This window comes from Aspergillus vadensis (genome assembly GCF_003184925.1).
Source record: "Aspergillus vadensis CBS 113365 unplaced genomic scaffold BO88scaffold_27, whole genome shotgun sequence".
Lineage (NCBI taxonomy): Eukaryota > Fungi > Ascomycota > Eurotiomycetes > Eurotiales > Aspergillaceae > Aspergillus > Aspergillus vadensis.
In genome coordinates, this window is record NW_020292065.1 from 107,892 (window position 1) to 131,808 (window position 23,917).

Genomic DNA, 23,917 nt, shown 5'->3' on the forward strand with positions numbered 1-23,917 from the left:
TTACATGGTCATCACGCCATCGCGCGTACACCTGACCCATGTCAACATGCAGGGTCTCAAGTGGATATACCTATTCTATGGAAACGCCGCGGAGCCGGACCTCGGTATTAGGGCCCGGTTTTGCGGCATTCCAACCTCCTCACACGCGCAAGGAGGACCAGTGGCTCGAAGAACTGCGCTGGTTTCGATATACGCCGACTTGGATGGCGACGGTGAGGGCTTATGTCTCTTGGAATCACATTTGGCGTGTCCATGCCATGATATTCCATTGTTGATTGAACACATAGACGAGCGGGATTGGCCCCTGGCACAGGCAAGGGATTCGCCTGTCTGGGCCGGCTTGAACAGATCGAGTAGTCGTGAGTGTCGTAGAGGGAGAGGCCAATGGTACGCCTCTGAACGACCACTTCAACATGGGCTGGCGCGGAGTTAGTCATGAAGCATTGCGAAGGCGAGCCCGAGACACAACAGTGTCCGTGGAGGAAAGAGTATATGAGGAGACGCCCCCGAGCTGGTAGGGACTGCTCAACCACAGGTCCCATTCAATCTTCACAATAGCATTAGGCTCCTGCTTACCTGCTAGTCTACCACCATGTCACCGTCGTTACTTATCTCAGAGGCTCTGGAGAATGGATGCGACACCGGGCTGGGCCTGGCTGAGCTCCTGGAGCGGCAAGCTATAGTCCGCGGCACGGCCATTGCCATTGAAGAAGGCCAGTACGAAGTCACATACGGCGATCTACACGAAAAAGCTCTCTTCGTCGCCGACCAGGTCAACAAAATCCTTCACGATGACCCTTCGCCAGTCGGCATCATTGCCCCTCGCAGTTTGAACCACGTATTATCCCAGGCCGCCGTGATCTACTCGGGCCGGGCTTGTGTGCCGTTGGACCCCAAGCTCCCAGACGAGATGCTCAGAGACATGCTGGAAAACCTGGGATCGACCCTTGTCATCACGGATATCGTACAACAGCATAGACTACCGGGCGTCAAGCATCTGGTGGTTGACCATCGCGTGGTTCCCGAGACCTTCGATCTAAACATTGCCCCAAGTCAGAACGGGCCGCAGACATGCTCTCATGTGCTCCACACCTCGGGCACAACCGGCAAGCCGAAGGCAGTCGAGGCGTTTGCAGAGGGGTTGATCAATCTTTGCCTCGATTCAGCGGACCTCATTCGGAAGGGACAGCGTGTTGGACACGGTTCGAACGTCATCTTTGACACCTCCCTGGTGGAGATTTGGGGTCCCTTGCTGCGCGGAGCAACCATGGTCATCATCCCCCATGAGATTGTTCTCGATCCGTCTGCTCTTAGCGCCTTCGTTAAGGAGAAGGAACTCAATGTGCTGCAACTCACAACCTCCCTGCTCACCGTGACGGCTTATGCCTGTCCGGATGCTTTCTCCACCCTGGACACTCTCATAACTGGAGGTGAGGCGATTAACTGCCAGACAATCCAATCCATATTCGATGCTGGAGCTCCAGGCCGAATAATCAACGGATATGGTCCGACAGAAGCGAGTATATATGTTTTGTATCACCAAGTCTCGGAAGAGGAGGCCCGCCGGGGTGAGATCCCCGTGGGAAAGCCCTTCGGCGACGTCGAGGTATTTCTCCTTGATGACAATATGAACCCAGTCAAGCCGGGTGAAGTTGGCGAGCTTGTGGTATCTGGCGTGGGTGTTGCCGGGGGATATATTGGGGACGCCCAGAAAACTGCCAAGAGCTTCGTTCTTCTTCCACAACTACACCGAAAAGTGGAGCGGGGACCCCACCACATGTATCGAACTGGAGACTTGATGCGTGCAGACGAGAAAGGCGTGTACTACTACCTCGGACGAAAGGACAACCAGATCAAGATTCGTGGTCAGCGCGTGGAACTGGAGGCCTTGGAATCGGCCCTCGTTGGCACGGGCCTGGTGAGTGCTGCTGTGGTGGTAAAGATCACACCGGAAGAAGTCGGCCGTGGCCAGTTTCTGCTGGCCTACTGTATTCCTTCCTCGCCTGATGTCGCGGATGGTGCCATCATGAAAGCATACATGGAGCAGGCACCGGATCTCATGGTTCCCCGTTTGGAGCTCATTGACATCCTGCCCCTTCGCTCCACCGGCAAAGCTGACCGGAAGGCTCTGGAAGCACGGTATTATCAGAAGCTCAAGCGCTCACGGGCTAATGGAGCTAATGGGAATGTCAACACTGGCAGCAACGCTGCTAAGCTGGAGTATATCTGGATTGACGTGTTTGGTCTCACGGTTGAGCATCTACGCCCAACCGACGACTTCGTGACCATGGGTGGAACGTCCCTAATCGCTGCCACAATGATCGCTCGCATCAATCAAACTTTTGGCATCTCGTTGCGCGCCCAAATGCTCTACGAGAATACCAGCTTCGAGAGCCTGACGCGGCTTGTCACCAATATCCAAGTTCATGGCGACGACTCGAGTATCCAGGCCGAACAGGAGGTCTGGCTACAGGACTCTAAGTTGGGCGAACACTTGCGTCCCATCGGAGGCGTTATTCCGCACTGGCAGGATAAGAGCGAAGGCAGAATCTTCCTGACGGGAGCTACGGGCTTTGTGGGCGTGTTTCTCCTGGCCACGCTCGTGAAGCGGCCTGATGTTAGAAAGGTGGCTTGTTTGGTGCGCGCCGAGGACGAACCCTCAGCCCGGGCGCGTCTCGAGAAGACTATGGAGAAGTACAGCCTCTACGCAAACATGGACAAGGTCATCGCCCTGCCAGGTAATTTCGGACAGCCACGGCTGGGTCTGTCTCCGGAGCAGTACGATTACTTCGCCACATGGTCTAGTGTGATCTTCCACCTCGGGGCCAAGGTGAGCTACGTCGCTCCTTATTCCTCTCATCGCCAGGAGAATACTATCGGGACCTTGAACATGCTCGAGTTTGCTACTCATCGGCGGACCAAGGCCATGCACTACTCGTCCACCATCGCGGCCTACGGTCCAACTGGATATGTCACTGGCGCCAAGCTGCTGCCAGAGGATGAACGGCCCGCGCCGCACTTGGCTGCTCTGCCAAGCGACACTGGTTATGCTCAAAGTCAGTACGTGGCGGAGGCGATCGTTTGGAATGCCATTGATAACGGCTTCCCCGTGGCCATTTACCGTCCAGGGTTTGTCCTGGGCCATAGCAAGTCCGGCATCTGTAACCCGGACGATTTCATCTCCCGTCTCTTCACCAGCTGTATGGACATGGGGCTGTATCCCATCCTGCCCAACCAGCGCAAGGAATTCATCCCCGTAGACTTCGTCGTGGATTCCATTCTTCATATCTCAACGACCCACAAGAACTTGGGCCACGCCTACAACCTCGTGCAGCCTGACCTTAACAACGCTATTGACATCAACACCAGTTTTGACCTGCTCAATCAGCTTTCTCCCTACAAGATGGAAGGGGTGCCTTACGAGCAATGGGTGAACTCGCTCTCTGAGCGATTGGATGACCCTCTCCACCCCCTAACTCCCATGCTCAGGGAGAAGGTGTTTGGCAACATGACCCGCTGGGAGGTCTATGAGAACATGGCTGAGTACGGGCGGGAGAACATTCGCCGCGCCTTGCAAGATGCACCGCACATCCTCAACCGGGAGGATATTGAGGTGCTCTTCCACCGATCGTTGAAGAGTTGGCTACCATGCTGTGTATGGCACAAGCCTGTACGCATGCAAGTGTGAGAACCTTTTTCTAATCAATTGTGGGTGGTTCGTTCTTGTTTTTGATGAGAACTTATCGGTGGCTCTATAACGGATGAAGAAATGAAAGACAACGAAGCACACCAGCACACCTCAACAGAAATAAATGACTGATGATGCAACGAAAGAAGGATTGAGAAAATAAAAGGGGTCTGACCTTAGGAGAACAATGATTTATAGCTATTTGATGTCAGATAGGACGAGTTATGACTGCTTGGTAGAATACAATCGAATTTGCTTATCAGCGGTCCACGGGCTCCCTCATAGGGGCATTGCTTCACAATAACTCTTGGCACAAATGAAAGGAACTGAATTGCTTCGTCTAAGTGGTCAGGATATCTTGCTGCCTGGAGCCATTACTCGCCTTGCAGGTTGTGTATCCTTGGCCTTCTCCGTAGACTCAGGTTCAGAGTAAGGGTCATCAAGCTGAACAATCAGCTTAGCTGGAAAAATCCTGTTTTCTCTCCCATCGTTGCCTAAGGGATGAAATGTATACTAAATAGGGTAATAATCATGTCTCTCAAGGGTTATTGTGATAGACGTCTGCGTCTTAAAGATGAACACTTGGCCTGAGCTTTCATCAGAATATACATATATATGCTATATACTTACCAAGTCCTCGCTAAAAATCTTTCTTCTGAAACTTGTGGGAAACTTTGAATGGGAATCTGGTGCTTCTTTTCGTAGAGTATATGGTTTCCTTCTCTACGATGGAGATAACGCCTTTGATCTTCTACTTGTTCACAATCATGACTAAATCTGTTCCGTGAGCACCCGCACTGTCATTCACCATTCTAAATACCAGTTAACGACATGGAACGGTGGACATTGTGACTCTGATATTTTCCTCAATTCTTCATTTGTTGGATATGGAATGGTCATAGCTTTTGAATGAACCGGTAGAAAAGAGGTTCCGTGAAGAACGTGTATGAAGTTGCCATTGTATATATCTACTAATTACTGACGATGACTGCGCCGGCGCTACGGCTCGCTCCGTAGAAGCTGCCACGGTGACTCCATCAGTCTTATTCTAAGCCCTAGATCACTTCTATTATGCAGTTTAACCTGCAATGAGGACACTAAATCCATGGACATGATTGTACCTCTCCTAGATAAGGGAGCTGATGCTAGGCTTTCTCTCCACCGGCTGTGTGCAGCCAGTTGGCTGGACCGGGTCGGTCTGCCAATGATCGACGGACCGCTAGAGTTATCGATCGATATCAACGACCGGGATAGCAATGGCTGTACTGCTATGCACTACCTCGTCAGACATTTGAATCAACCGGATGTGGCTCACCATCCGATTAGCTGGGGAGAGGATATCGACTTTGCCAACCATGTAAAAGGCACTCCTCTGCAGGAGGTAATAAAAAGGACTATGCTTCGACAGTATAATAGAACCCGGAAATCGGATTCCGCACAGCTTTGTAGTGCTCTCTTACGAGCGCAGGAACAATGGATTAGAGTCCTCGTGGAGGCCGAAGGCTCAGTGGAGCAGCCGAATGCTTCGGGACAGATCCCGGCGCAGCTACTCAGCGAGCTCACCACGGAAGATCAGCGCAGGCGGCAGACGGCAGTCAGAGAAACTTATGGGGTGCAGGAAGCATGAGTTCAAGGTAAATGTTCAGGCTTTTCATGGAAAGCGGTGCGAGAGGACGTTTTCTACCACAGGAATTGAGAGTGAAAGAAATTTCTGCTCGGTAGCACCGCTTCAGCCAGATAACATACTTCCTGCGAGGGGAATACCGGTGACACATAATCGCAGTTGCCTGGCAATCGCTCTTTACTCCATTTACATATACTGAGACAGCTCTATCTCTACCTACAAGCGATAGCGGAAGCCGACCGTATTCCAGTCGGTCGCATCCTCATAATCCTCCGCTTGCAACTCAACAGACTGCACCAACACCGACACATCGTTCCCATCCTGTCGCTGATTGGCAACTTTGCCCCCTACAGCCCCAGCCAAAGTCGCCGTCCCCTGGACTCCCTCCTCACGATCGCGCTTCTGATTAAACCACTGCAGATAACATCGCAGCGACACTGCCAACGCCGCGGAAATAATATAGCAGATAAGGATGGCGCGGAACGAAGTCTGATAGAGCGGGGCCTCGCTCGACTTGAAGAACTGCGGCCCGGCAATATTTCCCGCGCAGTAGGCGATGAACATCATGGAGGTGATGGTCATTTTCTTGGTGACACCACGGTAGTTCGCCTGCAGGAGGGACATGATGAGTGGAAGGGCACCGGGACCCGTGGACAGCAGAAAGTAACCGAAGAGCTGGGCGCCGAGGGGCACATGGTGAGCACGAGCATAGATGATGGCACTGCCGGTGATGGACAGTGCGACAATACACACAATCAGCAGACAATTCCAATGATGGGACCGACTGGCTAGCCAGCCGGTGAGGGCAATGGTGCCGGCACTGATTACACTGGCAGGGATGACAATCAGCGTCGACTGAAGAGAGGTGAAGCCGAACGATTTGATGACGAGGTTGCCAAAGTTCTGTGTTCCGCCGTTGGGAATCTGGGTTAGCACTGCCAGGGCGAACAGGTGCCACGTCTTGGGATCGCAAAGGCATTCGATGAATTGCGCCCATTTCCATGTTGTCTTCTCTGTCCGACCGGTACCCGCAATCACGGCACGGTGAGCCATGAATTCACGTTCCTCGGGAGTGAGGAATGTGGCTGTGGAGATACTATCCGGGAGGAAGGCGAAGAGCACGAAACCCCAGAGAAAGGTGGCCACGCCGAGAATGATGAACATCCACATCCAGGGATGCAGGGGATGGTCAATGTGGCCGATGCCATAGGCAAGCAGACTGGCGACGAGTCCGCCGACCGAGTTGCCCGAAAACCAGATGCCCGTGCGGAAGGGGATCTCATCGCGGGTGTACCACGTCGAGGTGAGGAACATGAAGGCCGGTGTGATGGTGGCCTCTGCAACCCCGAGAAGGAATCGCACGGTTAACAGACCGCCGTAGTTGGTACAGGCGGCCGTCAGGGCTACCACGGCGCCCCAGAACCAAGTGTTGATGGACAGATATTTGGCGACGGGCACCCGAGGGATCAAGACGTTGGTGGGCTGAAGGGGAGTCAGTTATCTCATGAAGAAATCGAGATAGATTACGGTCGCACCCATTCCCAGAAGAAGTATCCAAAGTAGAAGATGCTGGATACCCAGCTGTACTGCTGGCCGACCAAATGCTGGTGGATATGAGTTAACAAATTTCAAACCGGTGCATAAAGAGGTACGCACAGTATCTTCAATCAACCCAAATACAGATGCACTCGACAGGATAGTTTTATCCATAAAGTTAAGCAAATATGTAATGAAGAGAAGAGGCAACAAACGACTGTCCACCTTGCGTAACACGCGGGAAGCGATCACCGGCGACTCTTCGGGCGCGTCGTGCGCCTCTGCAGCGGGTGCGACCGTGTCCATCACTAGAAGTCGCAAAGTTGAGGGATTAGCAAAGGATATTAGGCCTACACGGGTCGAGATTCTAATAGGGACGATCAAGAATGATATTTAGAGCTTTGAAGACAAGTGCCATATCTTTTCCCCCGCCGGATCCCTTCCGATATCTGGTGCAAACCACCAATCGGCAACGCGTACCCTAATAGCAAGGGATCGCCGCTGCGATACGCTATCCACCAATAATCTGCAGGATTTTGAATTGCCAGCAGGACTCTTTGTAGTTACAATCTGCCCAATGCTTCGTGACATTATGTTTTTCCTTTCTGCAACGCCTCTACACCTTTAGTTTCTCTGACCTCCCAATACTCTCAACAACCGATGGAAGCAGTCGATCCACCGCCCGCCAAATGGCTGAGGACCCTGGATATTCGAAAGTCGCCCCGATATAGTACGTATTGCGGTGTCCCTGCAGCTTCTTCAGGTCATGGTAGAATCCGTCCTCGATGGCCTTCCGCCCAACTGACATTTCGAATGGGGAATGGTCGGCAAACGCCAGGAACTCCGGGTCGTCGACTTCGTATCCAGCTCGGCGCAGTCCTAGAATGTCCTCCACAATCGCCCCCTTGACTTGTTCCTCCGTCATTGGCTCCTCGCTACCGTATCCAACGGCCATCACACCTGGCACCGCGGTCGGATACATCATCAAGATGCACGGAAGCAGGGGAAGTGAGTAAGGTCTGTCGGACCCACGATTCACAATCTGGACTCCCTCGGGACATCCATCTACCCGCACCAGGCCGGCATAGTAGTGTCCGTAAATAAATTGACTGAACAGAGAAGATTCGAAATCATCGAGATCTAAGCCATCCAGCACATGCCCAGTCGGGGGTGCAGCGAGGATAGTCGTATTGGCCTCAATCATCCAATGTGTACCATCCGTCGATTCCACCGTCAGTCGATGCATTTCGTCATCCTCCCGACACGCGTTCACTACAACGCTATGAAGCAGAGCATCATCTCCCAGTTCCTCCAGAGCAGCCTCGTAAAGCTCCGAATTATGATGTCGAGCAGTTGATAGAAATCCCGTCTGAAGCGCTCTTAACATATCCAACGACACGAACTTCATCAGATAAACGGTCGGGTAGTTAAGCCAGTTGCGCACCCCCTGGCTGTAGATACTGATCAGCTCGACGGCAGCCCCCAGGTCGTATTGTTCGACGAATTCTCCGAAAGGCATCAGGAGATCCTCGGGTATGTCCTCTGGGAGGTCCCATCCCTCCAAAAGATAGGGATATTGACGGAGAATATCTCCGTAGCGTTCCAAAGCCTCGCTGACATTACCGGGGTAGGGCTCCAGCACTTCGCCAGTTTCAAAGTCAATGCGTTCCATGTATCTGCCGCCATTTGAAGCCTTAGCAAAAGGTACTGCAAGATGGGAGAAAAATTCTATGGTCTCCGGCGAATCTTCAAACAGAGTCACTCCGAAGTCAAGCGGCGTGTCCGTGCTCGGCTCGATGTACGTGATAGTATGGCCACCCAAACGGCCAGTCTTCTCAACCACAACGACTGAGTAACCCTCTTGAAGTAGGTTTATCGCGGCATAAGTGCCCGCAGCGCCGCCACCGATAATACAAACATCTCGGCGAATAACCTCGCATTCACTGCGTGAGGACGAATTGATAGTGCGACCGATGCTGAACAATGTTGCAAAAACAAACAGAAGTATGGGAGTTTTAGCGAATGGACAGAGCATGATTGTGAAGTGCACAATTGACGCGATACGTATCAGGCCTGTGTGCTGTTGGTGGTCAGAGCGACCTATCTATACCCGCCGACTAGGTGGGTGAGCGAGGTCGGCGGCGATAGCAATGTGGCAAAGTAATGCCGAAAGAAGGACAGAAGTCCTGCCTGCAGTCGTCTGCCATTACGACGATGCAAGTATGCCTGGATCTTGCCGCTTCTGCTGTTACTCTGAGAAATAGCAGGTGGTACCCGGTGATCGACAGGACCAATAACAACAGTCATGGGATGTGACGACCACCTGTGATACATGCCTATCATGGTAGTAACCACAATACTTCCATTGTGATTTGTCAGGCCCGCCATTTCGAGAAAGCTTGAGCACCAGGAAGCTCAGACGTTTCGCGGCAAGACGTCCCGCAACATGGACCAATTTACAATTCATCCGTAAGATGCATATACCCAGGCGCGACAGACATTGCCGTGACGAGAGAGATGGGGATAGATGAAGTAAAGTGTGCCATCGGCATGTAATAGGCATATTTACCAAAATACCGAAAATGCCCGTCGGGATAAAAGATTGGTCAACTAATGATATAACGATGAGACAGATAGCTGGACTATACATGGTGTAGTAGAAAAGATTCTCCTTGTTATGGCCAGTGGCAGCGAGTCCGCGCCTTATGTAATACTTATCCTGTTAGGGTAACTCGCCAGGGTTTTGATGGTCTGAGGTAAAGAAGGACACGAGCAGATTGTATCACATGATCGTACAAAGAGCAACGACGTGTCCCGTGTCACACCTCCTGGTCCAACAAAGTCGCTCCAGCTACCGCGGCAGTAGAACTGTGATCAGGCGCACTTACCACTCTGGCAGGTGAGGTTGTCGGAGCAGTCGTTCTCGGTTGAGCAGGAAGCACCTGAATGCCATGGGTCAGTGTAACACGAGGCACGGTCCGGAGAGGGGCCCTACCAGCACAATGGCCTGACCAGGAGCAGGAAGATGAGGAGGAGCTGGACCCGGAGCCAGAGCTGGAGCTCGAACCCGAAGAACCGGAACTGCAGTAGCTCGAAGCGTCGGCACTGCTATAAGTGTTCGATGTATAGCATTTGCCGCTCGCAAACAGCTCGTCCGCTTGGTTGGGCCGTTAGGTCATATCTGGTAAGTACTACCTGGGGTCTTTAACATACAGTTGACGGTGTAGGAGGTTCCTGGGTTGATGATGACGGTTTGAGAATCATCGGGCGTCAAAGAATCTTCACAGTCAATCTGGGTATCACCACCACTGGAAGTAGTGGAGCCAGTCCAAATATCGATATGGAGCTTGCCATTGTCATAATCGGTAGCTGTTTCTGTCAGCGGAGGCACAGTACTAAGCGTGAGGGTACTTACTGCACTGCGCGCATGTATCCTCGAAGCGGAGGTACTTGCGAAGGTACGGCAGATAGATGATCTCACACTTTTCAAACTCCCCAGGAGCGGTGGCAAAGGTGAGAGGATCGTCATACGTGCCGGTGCCTAGCAGCTGTTAGCTTTGACATACTCAGCCCGAAGAACTCCGAGAACGTACCTCCTGCCGTGTAACCACGACCGCAATCATAGGCAATGTCCGCACTGGGAGGATCGTTGTCAGGATACCCGTAAAAGGTAATTTCCACATCAGACTCAGTCGAATACGCCACGGATGCCGAAAGAAGGCCGGCGACAGCAAGAAGTTTAAGAACCTTGAAGCTCATTGTGTGATGAGAAAAGAAGAATATCTAGAACAAAGAGAAATAAGAATACTGTGTTGTCAAAGGACATGAGGAACTTTGCAGTGGGAAAACCGCGTTTATATGCTTCACGGTCTGGCTAGGGAAGTTACGATGAATAATGTCCTAGACCCAGTCTCCTGTAAACACTGAGGTTTGATTGAAGCGATCGCCTACACTGGGGTAAAGATGCTATGTTTCAATCTGCTACATGCAAAATCCTTCTATTAGCGAAAACACGAGATGCCCAACCGTTTTTGGACGTAGACTGAAGCGGTTGACCGATCGACATATTCTAGTGCTTATCGCTTGCACCCCAAACCTGGATATCTGCAGCATATGTGATAGTTCTTGCCTCGCGTTCCGACTGACATGGGGATTACCGAGCTATATTTGATCACTTCCAAGCTCTCCTCATACTCAACCATACAGCGTTTTCTGGCTTTTGCGCAGATACACCGCTCTCACAGCAATAACAAAGATGCGACACCTTCTGTGGTGGCCCCAAATCATTCTTCAAAGCGTTCTGGAAGTAGTGTGGGGTCCAAAAGCCCTGGGTCTCTAGCGGGCAGATCGGATTCAATATGGACCCCGACATCCTCATTTAGCGAGGGCACTTGAGCTTGATCTCAATTCGGCGACCCCATCAAGGTCTATTCTTAGAAATGGCTCGGCTGTGGGGTTTCCTGTCAGGGTCTGACAAAATTCTACTGATCCGATGGAGATACCCTCCTTGTAAGTTCAAGGACGATAGATGTCCTGATATTGACGGCTGCTTACCGGCCATTCTGGGGCGGGATTGCCAGGGGCCGCATGATCCTACTTCACAACGGTTGACATACCTCTCTGCTTGCTTCAGAGGATTTTCCTAAAGAGGAAGGTGAATAATGTCTACATCATCGTGCCTCAGGGAATGTGAATTCGGGAGTGGTATCCGTTATTAGTAGGTTCTCAGGAAGCGGACGTTGGACAAGACGAGAGTTCAATAGACATACTGGCCCCACCGCTAGATAGAAATCCCGTTGTTGTCGTTAATAAATGGAGATTTTCTACATGATCCATATATTGGGCAATTGGGTACAGGATATTTCACATTAGCTGTTGTCATGAATATGGCCCTACTGGGCTACACTATCAGACGCACATTACCATGTCAACTGGTGTTGAGAGAATTCCTGTGTCCCCAAGTACCATAAGGACTTCTGCGGACTCCCCCAAATGACAAAGTCTCGGACCGAATAGAGCTGGTAAGAAAGCTTGTGATCCTAAAAGCTGCCCCTGACTCGGAACAATGCGGTTGTCCTGCATGGTCTCCCGATGGGGCCAAAACTTGGGGCCGTCGGGATCCTATCTTGCCCCTTTGCGGAACGGGGTCAAACGCGCATCAAGTCCATACTAGTGCTTCATGTGCAGGCAACAGCACACGACGGTATGGTGATGCTAAAGATAGATATTACATCCTCGTCTTGGATTAACACTGCCAGCCCTGATCCCATGATTGAATGGATAACCTGTGACCTCTTTGCGATGATGTAAGGGATAGGCATAATCTTTAGAAACACAACATCTAGTGTGAACAGACTGACAAACACAATTTAGATGAGACAGTTGACGCCGATAATCATAAGAATCATAAAATACATCGCCCGAGAAATATTGCAAGCCATCAAACGGATGAAACCTCCATCTCCACCGGCACCGACATGAATTTTTGCGTCTTGATCACCTTGTCGGAGTAACGGTCTCCGCGCCCCAGATAGCAGTTGACCTGGCTAGGGTGGATGAATTGGAGTACCTCCATTGCCAGGAACATCAGCAGCGCATCGAACACATAGATGAAAACCTCGTGTTTCATAAGGTAGCCGTCGTATCCTTGGAGGTATTCTACCACACGGACAATGGAACGGACAAAGATGAGGATGCTGGAGATGTAGAGGGCGTTCATGTGGCGACGCCAGATGTGCGACAGTTCCGTTGAGGTGGTAGTAGGAGCCTTTGCCAGGCGCATTTGGAAGATGAGCGCTGTGATGATAAAGAAACCGAAGAAGATAAGTTGAACAAAGAGACCGCCGATGATGATGTGCTCGCCCGTGGTTGGGTCGCTGGAACTACTGACCATAAGACCAGCGCCTACTGCTATTAGCGATGCTGCATCAGAAGACGAGAAGCTAGGGAAGAACGCACCAGACGCTTGCATCAGGAAGGAAAGAACATCACCCGCAACAAAGATCTTCGTCACCCACTTCAATCTGAACACCGAATAGTGTTCTGCTTGGACCATCCGGATAATGCGACCGAGAGTCATATAAATACTAGCCGCCAGGAAGGCCGGGGCGATGAGGATAAGGGCGCTTTGCATGGCATACGAGCCTGTGCTGTAGTCGGGGCTTTCGAGCGAAGAGAGCAGACGACCAACATATCCGATTGTTTCCACTGGATATTTTGCTTCAGGTCAGTGATAGTCCTGCAGTTATCGTTGAGAGTAGTGACTGACAGATTCCGCCGATAAAGAAGGGTATCATGAACCATGTTCTGGTCCGGACCAGCTGGAGAAAGTGCAAGACAGTGCTGATGCCGAACAGAACAACAAAGATGCCTGCTGCCGCAGCAGAGGGGGTGTAGTAGTAAAGAACGAATTCCATGGCTGGTATGCGATAGAGAAGAGCTGGGATCGATAAAGTCGCAAGGAGGTAGGGAGCGAGGCCCTGCTTTTATGAAGGCCTATCATCGTTGCCTCCCAGTTTTGCAAGGTACCAATATGGCAACGGTCGCGATATACGAGAGACCATAGTGCATCTGTCCCTGAACCTCAGATTGAAGACCCGTGGCTGGGGAATCAACCTCTGCCCTACGTGGTCCTCCTCGTTTTCGTTGCGTATGCCGTTTCGGGTAAAACGCATTTCGTACTCGCATCCATGCCCGAAACAGGCAATCCCCGGGAGATCTCCAGTGGATCAGAACGTTTTAATCTCTACTTTTCTAACTTTTCATTTCGATCCGGAGTGATTCCGTCTTAGAACTTTTTATATTCCGTGTGCTACACACTAAATACCCATATAAAACTATAGATAACAATCCAGCTGCCTAAATGGCTTGCTGCGCCCGCTGCTCTTTCTGAGCGAACGAATCCATGGGCTTCAAGTTCGCTTTGGACGGTCCCTCCACACAAACGCCATCGCAGCTGAAGCGACTACCATGCACAGGGCAGTCCCAGCTCTTCTCGGTGTCGTTCCAGTTCAATACTGCCTTCATGTGTGGACAGACAGCGCTGAACTTATGCGCCTTGCCTTGCTCATCTTTGTACACGGCTACGGGATTCGTCAGACCCTCCTTGATCACGCCTCCGGAGCCGACGGCAAGATCCTCGATGTCCTTGATGTCGGACTTCATCCAGCGTTTGTACTGGGTATTGATTTGAACATCATGCGCCAGCATACTGGGCAGGGACTTGGCGATGCTGGACAGCCGATGGGGGTTGTATAGGCTGGCCCATGGATTGTCAATGCCCATAATCTCGTCCGCGATGAGTCTACCAGCAAGCACGCCGTGTGTGAGACCATTGCCGCTGTCTCCTGTGACAATGTATGTATGATTTAAGCCCTGGTTCTTTCCAATGAATGCCATGTAATCCACAGGCTCGAAGATCTGTCCACTCCACTTGTAGTCGACTGTCCCGGCCTTGGTGAAGCGTTCGCGGACCCAAGTCTCCAGTTCCTCAAAACGGCCACTGGTCGTATCCTGGCCGACCTTATGATCGCATCCTCCGACCACTAGGTAGTCATCCTTCTCATCACATTCAGTGAAACGGATGTACTTGTACGCTTCCGCCTCGTCATAGAGAAGGCAGTCTTCGATCGAGCCCTTCGGAACACGAATGGCAATGCAGTAGGTGCGCATGTACTCCATCTCTGCAATGACGCTCAGTTTCTGAAGAGGCACACAAGTCGCCTCGACCATATCCTTGGCCGTGATAGTGTACCCGTCTGTGGTTGTCACTTGCACCAGGCCACTCTCGCTGGACGACATCATGCGAGTGTGCGCAAAGCATTGAAAGTTTGGCTGCTTCTGCAGCCACTCAAGTACGCCGACAAAGTACTTGGTCGGGTGAAATGTCGCCTGATCTGCAAAAATGGCACCGTCCCGCTGGTCGACGCTGCCATCCCACCCCTTCACGGTGAGGCCATCGCGGTAGGAGGCAGGAAGACCAAGCTGCTTCGCCAGCTCAACTTCCTTCTTCAGGCTGGAGACCTCTTTATCATGGTTTGGGTCACCACGGGGGTACTGGGAGATTTCATAGCCTGGAAGCGTGCGGTACTCGCACTCAATTCCGAGTGATCGGGAAATCTCTCCGACTCGCTTGAGCGCCCAGGTATGGCTCTCAGCGGCGGCTTTCGCACCCTGGTGTCCATGCTTCTTCTCGATCTCGGTGTATCCATCGTCTAAGGCATTAGACAAATGGCCACTGGTACGGCCACTTTCGCCAGACAGGACATTGCGGGCCTCGATCATGGTCACTCGCTTTCCACGATTGACCAGCTCATAGGCAATGGAGATACCGGCAATACCTGAGCCGACAATGCAGACTTCGGTTTCGACGTTCTCATTCAATGATGGGAACTTGGGATATTTGGAGTACGGCATAGAGTGAACCCAGACGGGGTCCGTCTCGCCGGAGGTGTTCATCCAATGGGTGGGACTGGACATGGTGGCTAGTTTGCGTGATTTGGGAGGGGGAGCAGAAGTTGAGTATGAAGAGAGAGTATACAGAAGTTGGCAATTAACCCGTTTGAACGAAGTAAGCTTACTAGCAGGATGGCAAGCAAAGCCGCGGAAGCTCAGTTTATACAACATGGCAAGGTCGTGCAGAGCAAGACCAACCCTTCACTATCACAGGCAGGTTGGGTGGTCCAATGCGGGTTTATGTTCACGATATACCCCGGGGGCATCATGATGACATAACGACAGACCCAAGAATTGAGTTGTGCAAAAGCTAGATAAAGTTCGTTCTGGGATCGAGACAATGGAGCCAAGGACCTCGAATTTGCCTGAAACCGGGTTTAGAGACAATTTCCCAGAGAACGGTGGTGGAAACATAGCCTAGACCACGCTGCGTCAATGTAGCATGCGGGGCGTGGAGATACTGTAAAAGACCATTATATGTGTGGGGCAGACTGTTAGACCCAAGTAGGCCTGCGTGTCCCATATTTTAGGTTACACAGTATAACCTCTGACCCAACTAGAGGGTATTGCATGTAGATTAGACGTCTCAAAGAACTCTTGTCACTTGACCTGCGACATAGTGGTAGCCGCTGAGCGCATACCTCAGCCACCCAGTCATGGTGGTCTTTTAGCATAAGATACTTAGTAGCGGAAAATATATCCCCACCATCTCAGCGGATAACTTGCCAGCCATTCACCCCACATTCTTTCAATTGGAGTGTTTCATGTCGCTACTGATAAGCAGTAATCATGGCATTCTCAGTGGCGATAAACCCCCGCTGATTAAGTGATGAATTGGTGACTATCCAAGTGATGTACTATCAATAGCACTGACTATGACCTCACCATGACTCCCGCACCAATGACGCCATCAACCCTAACGAACGAATCTCTGATACTCTAATCAGCCATCTCCCATTACCAACAACTGACTCTTCTACTTCCTGTTTTATTTACATTTTACCTCCTGCGATCCATTATTGACTCAATTGAAAATTTTCCATAACCACCAAAATGCCTCGCAAAGTATCATTCTCCGAAACTCAACTACCCAATTTCGACAAACCTATCCGCCCGCCCTCGATCAGCGTCGACTTTTCCACAACTGTCCCCGAATGCCCCGTCACTGCGGCCCGCCAACCAGCTCGCTATACGAACGAATACATTGAGAAGCCGGGTGTGCCGCGGGCCAACACCACCGCCTCAATTGATCGGCCGGACGGGGATGAGAGCTATACTAAGCAGTTTGGCGATTTTGTGCGTCCTCGCCTCAATAAGCACCCTATCTAATCAATTGAACATGCCACTAACCAGATAATCGATGAAGACCCCTCTCCAACAACATGTCCTCTTCTGGGACCGCGACCGCGACGGGCAAATCTACCCCTGGGATACATATAACGGCTTCCGCGATCTAGGATTCAATATGCTCTTTTCCTTCCTAGCTGTTCTGATTATCAACCTGAATTTCTCTTATCCAACTCGTCTGGCGCATTCGTTCCTCCCGGATCCGTGGTTTAGGGTATATGTGGATGCGGTTCACAAAGCCAAGGTACATACCTTCCCCAATGGTAGATTTACGCCTTCACTAAGGGGAGATGGCTAATGGACGAATGATTAGCACGGCTCCGATAGTAATACCTATGATCCGGAAGGGCGCTTCGTTCCCCAATCATTCGAGAATATGTTCGCTAAGTATGATCGCGATGGTGATGGGGCGTTGACATTGCGGGAGCTTTTTGATATGATGCACGGGAATAGATGTGCGGCTGATCCATTTGGTGTATGTTCACTCTTCTCCGTTCCCTTCGCGCAAAATATAGATGTAACTGACACGGAGTCTAGTGGGGGGCTGCGTTGTTCGAATGGGGTACCACATGGTTGCTAATTGAGAAAGACGGCAAGGTCTGGAAGGAAGATGTGCGGGGTGTATATGATGTATGTCTATCTTTCCCTAGGCTGAAGTGAGAAACGTGGCTAATGATTATTCCAGGGCTCATTATTCTGGAAGGTACGCGAAGCGAACCATTCAGGACGGGGATGGACGCAGGGGTTTAGACCTGGATTATGGATGAAGCGGACATTGAAGGGATATTTGAATGCATATTTGGATGGCTAAGCATACATGCATTGCATTAGATCATTGTACACTTGTTTAGAACGATTACATCGCCATCATCTCATGTATAATATCATCGTCGAGCATAGTATCAACGAGTTCATGCACTGAAGACCAGAACATGAATTAAGCCAAACAGCGCTCTCGGTTAATAAGCTAATAAGTATACCGAAACCCCGGCAGATCCCCGATAACAAACTCTCCCCGATCCACGCGACGATTGCGCAGATACAATCGAATGGTCAACAGCCCCACCAACACTATCGCAGCAGCCTGCAACCCAATACAGGTAAGCATTCCCGGCCGATACTCCGGGGCATCCTGAGACCGAAAGACCAGAGACCCAACCATGCCGCCCGACGCACCGAGACCGACAAAGATGGCGCTGCAAGCCGCTCGCTTCCACTGTCCGCGGACATTGTTTGCCTACTGTCAATCAGCACTAATACTACGGTCAGATGGATGGAGGATCCTACCTGGTATGCCATAGCAGCAGGAACATTCGAGTTGGCTCCCATGGTAGTGAGGAAGCACCCGACCAGTCGTGGCCCGTTGCCCTTGGTAAAGGTCTAGTCTTGTCAGCCGTGTTTTACCATTACATTGGTATGAGGAGCAACTGACCATCAAAGGCAGCCCGATCAACGCCAACATGGCATTGAAAACAATAATCGGCCCTCGCAGCCGATACTTATCCCCAATCCACGATGTCGCCATCATGGTGATCCCGGCAGCCACGTACGGTGGAGCGAAGAGACACAACGATGCTCCCATCGAAAAGCCCATTCCCTGCCTGTATATCAGAGGCAGAAAATATGCGATCGAATAGGCAGTGGATGTTGTGCAGAAGTACACTAGTCCAAATCCCCATATATTAATGTCCAGCGCAGCGACAAGGTACTTCTTTAGATTGAACGGTTCAAGTCTGACATCCCCGCGGTCGTCGTTGATCTGGTGAGTGATGAAGTCGTATTCTCGGTCCGAAAGGAATCGACTTTTGCTTGATCTCATCCGATCCAGGAAATTGATCAGGACGAAGTAGCTGATGGCTGCTAGCGTGCAAGTTAGGAGGCCTTGGATGACGAAGATCCAGCGCCAGGCCGTGAGGCCGCCTAGGCCGTTCTGTTCGAGCCAATTGTTAGCGTCAAAGCAATGTAGAATACCGGTTCGCGTACCATGAAGGTGATGCCATAGGAAAGTATCCCGGTAAAGGCTGATGCCACACAGCCGAGCAGGTAGAAGATGGCAAATCGCTTCTGCATCTGATAGCGGGTATACCAGGTCGCAATAAGATAGACAGCAGCGGGGAAGAACCCTGCTTCCAAGGCTCCAATAATGATTCGAATGCCAGCTAGTTGAGCCCAATTATGGACGAATCCACCGCACATCTAACAGGTTAGCCCTTCGTCAGGAGGGGTATTCCCGTGAAATCTTACCATAGCAACACCCCAGATAAAGCAAATGCCTGAAAGAAAAAGCTTCGGGCCCAGCCTGCGAATCAGCACTGGACCCAGCATTTGCAGACAGATGTAGGGAGGAAAGAACACGACAGCAATGATATTCTATACGACCCTGTTAGTACAGGGATGGCGCCTTATCAGTGACAAACCCACATATTGGTTACCCTGGAGGTGTAATTCCTTCTCCATTCCCGCAACCGCTGCAGTAGACAGGTTCCCCCGGTCAAGCAGCGATACGGTATGCAGGAACCCCAGCATGACAATCAATCGGGCGTCAACCCGACGGATAACCTGTCGCTGCTCCTGTGGAGTCAGCTCCGCATCATCGGTTCGGGAGCTCTCTGCCTCAACGGACAGGCCCTTAATAGTGTCGTCGTCGGCCATCATCCCGAATCGAGGACGTTGCAACTAAACCGTCGGCTACATTGATGGGAGTGCTCTTGCTCCTAGGGAGATTTGTAGGACCTAAAGTATGATCAAGGCAATGATGCAAATTTGGTATCGATGGCGACATTGGAAGCAATTCTCGAGACTATAGATACTTTATCAGATAATAGCAAAAGGAACTATACTAATGGATGGATTTTCATTTGCGGGGAAAGCTTGAGGTCGGAAATCGGCGTTAACCAAGAAGCTACTACGTGTAGAGTAGCGATATGACTAGCCAAGCCCTGCAGACTGGAGATAGTCTCCTTCAGCCGTTCCTAAACGCCGAAAGCCGAAGAAAAGAGACATGGCGGTTTTCGTGAGTGGTGAAAGTTGCAGGGCCAAGGATTGATTGGCGTAGCTGTAGACATGTCAATTTCTAGGCTGCCACGAAGGTCACAAGCTGGTATATCCAGCTATTGAAATTTTTTTTGTACCACTAAACTGCCCCTTGACTGACTCTTTGTTCGTCGTGAATCGCGTTCCAATCGTCAACCTGGCGTGCTTTTGCCTTTCTCCGCTCCTCCCATTTGAAGGCAAAATGAATGCAAACGAACAACACCGCTGCCAAGCATGAAAGAGCGAGGTACAGCTTTGCTCCAATACGCCAGTGAGGAGCTTCCGATGCTGGATATGCAGCTATGGGAAGGAAGGCACTCAGCAAATACGCGAAGAGGGTTCCGGTGGCGAACAAAACGGTGCGAACTTCTGGCTCCGTCTCCAAATGGGCAGCTGCCCACGCACACAGCAGCATTGTCGAGACCCTAAACAATAGATATCAGCTAAATATCCGTACCTTTCGGATAAGTGAGGCTTACGCTCCAATATAGTCCATATACCACCCAGCCATATAGGTGTGCTCATTGCTCGGTTGGATTGTCAGGGTGATGAGTGATACTATGTTGATCACCTAAGTTTGGTCAGTACTGAGCAGTGCTTACTCAAGTGCGACTTACTGAATGCAAGAGCAGGAATGGCAGCCTGACTCCAAAATAGTCACTGAAGCCACTGAAAAGTATTTCAGCGACAAGTTGGATGGCTTGACCAGCGATCGGAAGGTAGTCGAGCATGGCCACGGAGCTATATTTTATCAGACCTGGATGCATAGGACGGTAAGAAACACATACTATTTGGCGGATCCATCAGGGTTCTTCAACGACTTGAGCCAGAGGTTGAAGTAGCTCGTTGGCGTTGTCCCGGTGCCGATTGCCCACGCGACTGTGTCAGAATTAGTTATACGTGATGCAGCAGGGTGAGGGTGAGCCATACTGGCGAACAACCATAAATGCCAGAATTTGAAGCAGCGCAGAAAGCTTTTGACCTGGATGCCGATCTGCGGTTTCCGGCCCACACGGCGTGTACGTGCAATAGCAATCTCTGTATGAGTTTAGCCAGCTACTTCATATCTCCTATAATCTTCACTCACTAATATGCTGTGGCCCGAGATAGATCTTGGACAATGGATTTTGCCTTTCGGGCTATAGCCACTTAGCAGGGTTATCCAACCGAAGAGCTTGGGTTTCTCACAAAGCCAGGTAGGATGACAAATGCCAACAAGGCAATGAATATGGTGCAGACTCCCTATTTAGAATATGAACTAATCAGCTTCATCATCTCAAGTATGCAATCAGGTCGAACATACGTTGATAATAAATGCCCATCTCCAACCACTTCGCCCCATGACACCTTCCAGATTGGTTGACATTGCGCCCTGCATGGCACCCGAAAGCATTGCCCCAACTGGCTGAGCCATGTTATACAAGCTCATACGCAAGGCCATCTCGTGCGGGAGATACCATTGACTTTGCTTGTTAATAGTCTCACTACTTGGTTATCTAGAAGATTGAGCGACTTACCTGATAATGGTAAAGTAGCCAGGCCACGTCGCACCTTCAAAGAAGCCAATGAGAAAACGCAAGCCATACACCTAACCGATTAGTTGTGCCGATGCTTGTCAAAACGCTCGGGGAACATACCTGTTTGGCAGACGTGACAGTGGATAAGCAACAGGTAAGTATACCCCATAGCACCTATTTCGTTGGTCAGCTATATGGAACCCTTATTTGAAGAAAACCCACTTCGCATGCTGGCAGCCATATAGCTGGCCCTATGTGGGAAATAATGATGCATGATGGGTAGAGCATAATCATGTATCCGATACTAATGGAGTCAGAATTGCCGGTAGTCTGAGGTGATGACATACTTGAAGAAGGTCGTGAAATAATTGTACTCGTTACCATAAAGTTCGAGATCTGTCTCCATACCGGAAACATAGGCATTGCTCTGCCGATGATAAGTACACATTGTTTATGTGATGCATGCAGATACTAACAATGTTCGTTTGGTCCAGGTACTTGAATGCATATCCCAGAAACCCCACGACGAGGAAGAAGCAGTCGAGTCGCCATACCTAGAATCGGTCAGTCGATGCACACATTTCCGATGTTGGAGACTGGAAACAATACCAGTGCCCTCTCATCCTCCGGCCGTATTTCATCCGATATGTGCTCGTTTACAGATGAGACCCTATCAATAGGGCTTTTACTATTATCGTCGGGCGTATCCATTCTATCGATCTTTCAGGGATTATAATGATTCATATAGCCATGAAAGTTGATTTCAGAACCTAAGAGGGTCATAAAGGTCAAGCAACATTAAGGCCATGGAAGGAAAGCGCGTTCGGCGATGTCTTATCGGCGACCTGCAGGCATGGCATCAAGGCGGGATGTGAAGGCGTGCTCTGTATAGCCCGCCCCGCTCAATTGGTTTGATGCACGCCGTTATCCGCCAAGCAGACTAAGAAGCTGCTGACGGTGAGCTCTAGAAGATCGTCTCCGATGAAAATGCGAGTGCACTGCTCTGACTGGTAGCTGTTAAAATAGGCAACATCCGGCACCGGCGTCAAGTATCTCTCAACTACGCCACCAGCCGCCAAGATTACGAGACATTTGTCGCTCAAACAAATGAGGAAATAGATTTAGGCCAACCCCAATCCATCCGATTATTATATCATGATAATATGATTACACAATATTCTTGCTAATCCCATCCTGGGTAATTTGACGACCACTCCACTGAACTTTGACTAAGAGCGCAGATAGACTAAGCAAGCGAAGCTTTGTTCTGCTGCAAGAACTCCCTCCAGCTGGTGAGCTTGTATCCAGCCTTAGCCACCAAAGTCCTGCTGTCGTTGAGACTCAGGCCATTGAAGTAGCCCGGGTTTCCAATGAAGAGGTGGTTCTCCAGCATTTCCTGACCGATTGGACCCGGCATGAATGACTTGTACGTTTCGGGATCGACCTGCACAAACTGGGATTTCTGTCCTGTCACCTCTTCGAACTCTTCGAGAATGCGAGTAGGAGTGTAGTAATCCTCCGCCACGAGAATCTGACTGCCGAGTGTCTCTGACCGATTTTTCAAAGCGGCGGCGACATATTTACCTACATAACTTGTCAGTCATGGCACTCGTGCAAGAGCAAGTGGCTTAGAGATCACATACCCATATCACCCGCAATATCAATCAGTGGAAACTTAGCCTCCTTTCCAACAGGATAGGCGAGAGTCCATACCCCGTTCTCGCCCTTCCGCAGCAGACCAACGGCAGTGTAATTGGTCATGAAATACCCAGGCAAGACAAATGTAGCCGGCACCCCCAGCGAGCGAATATACTGCTCAACCTGAGCCTTGTGATCAAAGTGATGGACGTTCTTGAGACGTCCAGCTGTGGTCTCGGTCACATCCAGCAGAGAGGAGAAGATCATATGCTGAACGTTCAAGTCCTTAGCCACGTCGGCAACGTTCTTGCCGTGGACCAATTCTGCATCAGATCCAGCAATACCCCAGGCGGGAGTGGTCACTAGGAAGACAGAGTGACTGCCCTCGAGGGCGTTCCGGACAGAGTCTTTGGAGTTCATGTCCGCCTATGTAGACTGTTAGAGTGGGTTTGCGGTAGATTTGTGAGACATCAAGCCTTACATTTCGGATTTCGACTCCCTGCTTGGCCAATGCCTGGGCTTCTGGTTTGCTAGCATCGCGGGTGATACCGCGGATCTTGAATTCCTTGAAGAGTTCGGGATCGTTGAGGATCGTGCGGATGACGGACACGCCCTGTTGGCCAGTGGCACCGAAAACAGTGATGATCTTGGACATTTTGCTTTGAGAAGTAGATGAATCGTAGGGTTTGTTGATTTCGTCTTGGTTTCAGTCTGCTGGAGTAATTGCGAATGGATGAGTTCTGCTGCATGGAATTGACCCGGGGCAAGCCTCCATTATATGTCCCTGGGCCACCCACTGTAGCTGACCAAGATTGAGGTCTCTTTCATCTTCCTTTCGGCTTCAATGTCAGAGAGATGAATGACAAAATACCCCTCGTATATCGGCTTCGTTTAGGGCCGAGGTTGGTAAGAGACGCATTGAAGCCTGACTAAAGATAGAGAGGGTCGGGTTTGAGAACAATGCCGAAGGGGATCGCCACCCCGACCGTGACACATCCAAGTGTACAAGATCGCCATATTCCAAGATCGCTTTCTCCACAACCCGAATTCACATACACGTTACATATCCATTTACACATA

General features: G+C 50.7%; 11 protein-coding genes across 11 annotated transcripts; 3 read left to right on the top strand and 8 right to left on the bottom strand.

Annotated features, from left to right (window-relative positions):
* Positions 1-511: 511 nt before the first annotated feature.
* On the top strand, positions 512-3,914 carry BO88DRAFT_407963 (non-ribosomal peptide synthetase). The gene has a single exon (XM_025707583.1). It carries the CDS (start codon positions 593-595, stop codon positions 3,686-3,688), a length of 3,096 nt encoding a protein of 1,031 aa, XP_025558752.1. The 5' UTR covers positions 512-592; the 3' UTR covers positions 3,689-3,914.
* An 879-nt stretch (positions 3,915-4,793) lies between these two features.
* Positions 4,794-5,315, top strand: BO88DRAFT_418871 (uncharacterized protein; the record flags this gene model as incomplete). Its single annotated transcript, XM_025708368.1, has 1 exon — positions 4,794-5,315. The coding sequence occupies one exon, from the start codon at positions 4,794-4,796 to the stop codon at positions 5,313-5,315; it is 522 nt and encodes a 173-aa protein (XP_025558753.1).
* A 213-nt stretch (positions 5,316-5,528) lies between these two features.
* BO88DRAFT_471889 (allantoate permease) lies at positions 5,529-7,190 on the bottom strand (the record flags this gene model as incomplete). The annotated part of the gene is made up of 3 exons (XM_025711724.1): positions 6,969-7,190; positions 6,848-6,916; positions 5,529-6,794 (listed from the first exon to the last, which is right to left on the bottom strand). Exons 1-3 carry the CDS (start codon positions 7,152-7,154, stop codon positions 5,529-5,531), a joined length of 1,521 nt encoding a protein of 506 aa, XP_025558754.1. The 5' UTR covers positions 7,155-7,190.
* Positions 7,191-7,362: 172 nt separating this feature from the next.
* BO88DRAFT_471893 (FAD/NAD(P)-binding domain-containing protein) lies at positions 7,363-9,182 on the bottom strand (the record flags this gene model as incomplete). The annotated part of the gene is made up of 2 exons (XM_025711725.1): positions 7,363-8,824; positions 8,959-9,182. The coding sequence occupies 2 exons, from the start codon at positions 9,180-9,182 to the stop codon at positions 7,465-7,467; spliced, it is 1,584 nt and encodes a 527-aa protein (XP_025558755.1). The 3' UTR covers positions 7,363-7,464.
* A 746-nt stretch (positions 9,183-9,928) lies between these two features.
* Positions 9,929-10,592, bottom strand: BO88DRAFT_300140 (uncharacterized protein; the record flags this gene model as incomplete). The annotated part of the gene is made up of 4 exons (XM_025702414.1): positions 9,929-10,005; positions 10,062-10,217; positions 10,264-10,389; positions 10,442-10,592. Coding segments are annotated over 4 exons (510 nt in total), but the record flags the coding sequence as incomplete, so codon positions are not given.
* Positions 10,593-12,288: 1,696 nt separating this feature from the next.
* BO88DRAFT_471899 (RTA1 domain-containing protein) lies at positions 12,289-13,264 on the bottom strand (the record flags this gene model as incomplete). Its single annotated transcript, XM_025711726.1, has 3 exons — positions 12,289-12,752; positions 12,807-13,055; positions 13,117-13,264. The coding sequence occupies 3 exons, from the start codon at positions 13,262-13,264 to the stop codon at positions 12,289-12,291; spliced, it is 861 nt and encodes a 286-aa protein (XP_025558757.1).
* A 366-nt stretch (positions 13,265-13,630) lies between these two features.
* On the bottom strand, positions 13,631-15,510 carry BO88DRAFT_407964 (FAD-dependent oxidoreductase). Its single transcript, XM_025707584.1, has one exon. It carries the CDS (start codon positions 15,324-15,326, stop codon positions 13,707-13,709), a length of 1,620 nt encoding a protein of 539 aa, XP_025558758.1. The 5' UTR covers positions 15,327-15,510; the 3' UTR covers positions 13,631-13,706.
* A 798-nt stretch (positions 15,511-16,308) lies between these two features.
* On the top strand, positions 16,309-17,499 carry BO88DRAFT_407965 (caleosin family protein). Its single transcript, XM_025707585.1, has 5 exons — positions 16,309-16,598; positions 16,669-16,893; positions 16,963-17,124; positions 17,187-17,279; positions 17,335-17,499. Exons 1-5 carry the CDS (start codon positions 16,356-16,358, stop codon positions 17,458-17,460), a joined length of 849 nt encoding a protein of 282 aa, XP_025558759.1. The 5' UTR covers positions 16,309-16,355; the 3' UTR covers positions 17,461-17,499.
* Positions 17,500-17,616: 117 nt separating this feature from the next.
* Positions 17,617-19,301, bottom strand: BO88DRAFT_396049 (phthalate transporter; the record flags this gene model as incomplete). The annotated part of the gene is made up of 6 exons (XM_025705214.1): positions 17,617-17,886; positions 17,937-18,029; positions 18,082-18,579; positions 18,633-18,845; positions 18,894-19,019; positions 19,071-19,301. 6 exons carry the CDS (start codon positions 19,299-19,301, stop codon positions 17,617-17,619), a joined length of 1,431 nt encoding a protein of 476 aa, XP_025558760.1.
* A 481-nt stretch (positions 19,302-19,782) lies between these two features.
* BO88DRAFT_349442 (major facilitator superfamily transporter) lies at positions 19,783-21,910 on the bottom strand (the record flags this gene model as incomplete). Its single annotated transcript, XM_025703451.1, has 12 exons — positions 19,783-20,107; positions 20,162-20,253; positions 20,300-20,423; positions 20,471-20,561; positions 20,613-20,720; positions 20,770-20,821; positions 20,986-21,145; positions 21,200-21,270; positions 21,422-21,503; positions 21,547-21,626; positions 21,676-21,753; positions 21,809-21,910. The coding sequence occupies 12 exons, from the start codon at positions 21,908-21,910 to the stop codon at positions 19,783-19,785; spliced, it is 1,365 nt and encodes a 454-aa protein (XP_025558761.1).
* A 414-nt stretch (positions 21,911-22,324) lies between these two features.
* Positions 22,325-23,733, bottom strand: BO88DRAFT_373163 (NmrA/HSCARG family protein). The gene is made up of 3 exons (XM_025704259.1): positions 23,319-23,733; positions 22,843-23,263; positions 22,325-22,783 (listed from the first exon to the last, which is right to left on the bottom strand). Exons 1-3 carry the CDS (start codon positions 23,490-23,492, stop codon positions 22,446-22,448), a joined length of 933 nt encoding a protein of 310 aa, XP_025558762.1. The 5' UTR covers positions 23,493-23,733; the 3' UTR covers positions 22,325-22,445.
* Between the last annotated feature and the right edge of the window lie 184 nt (positions 23,734-23,917).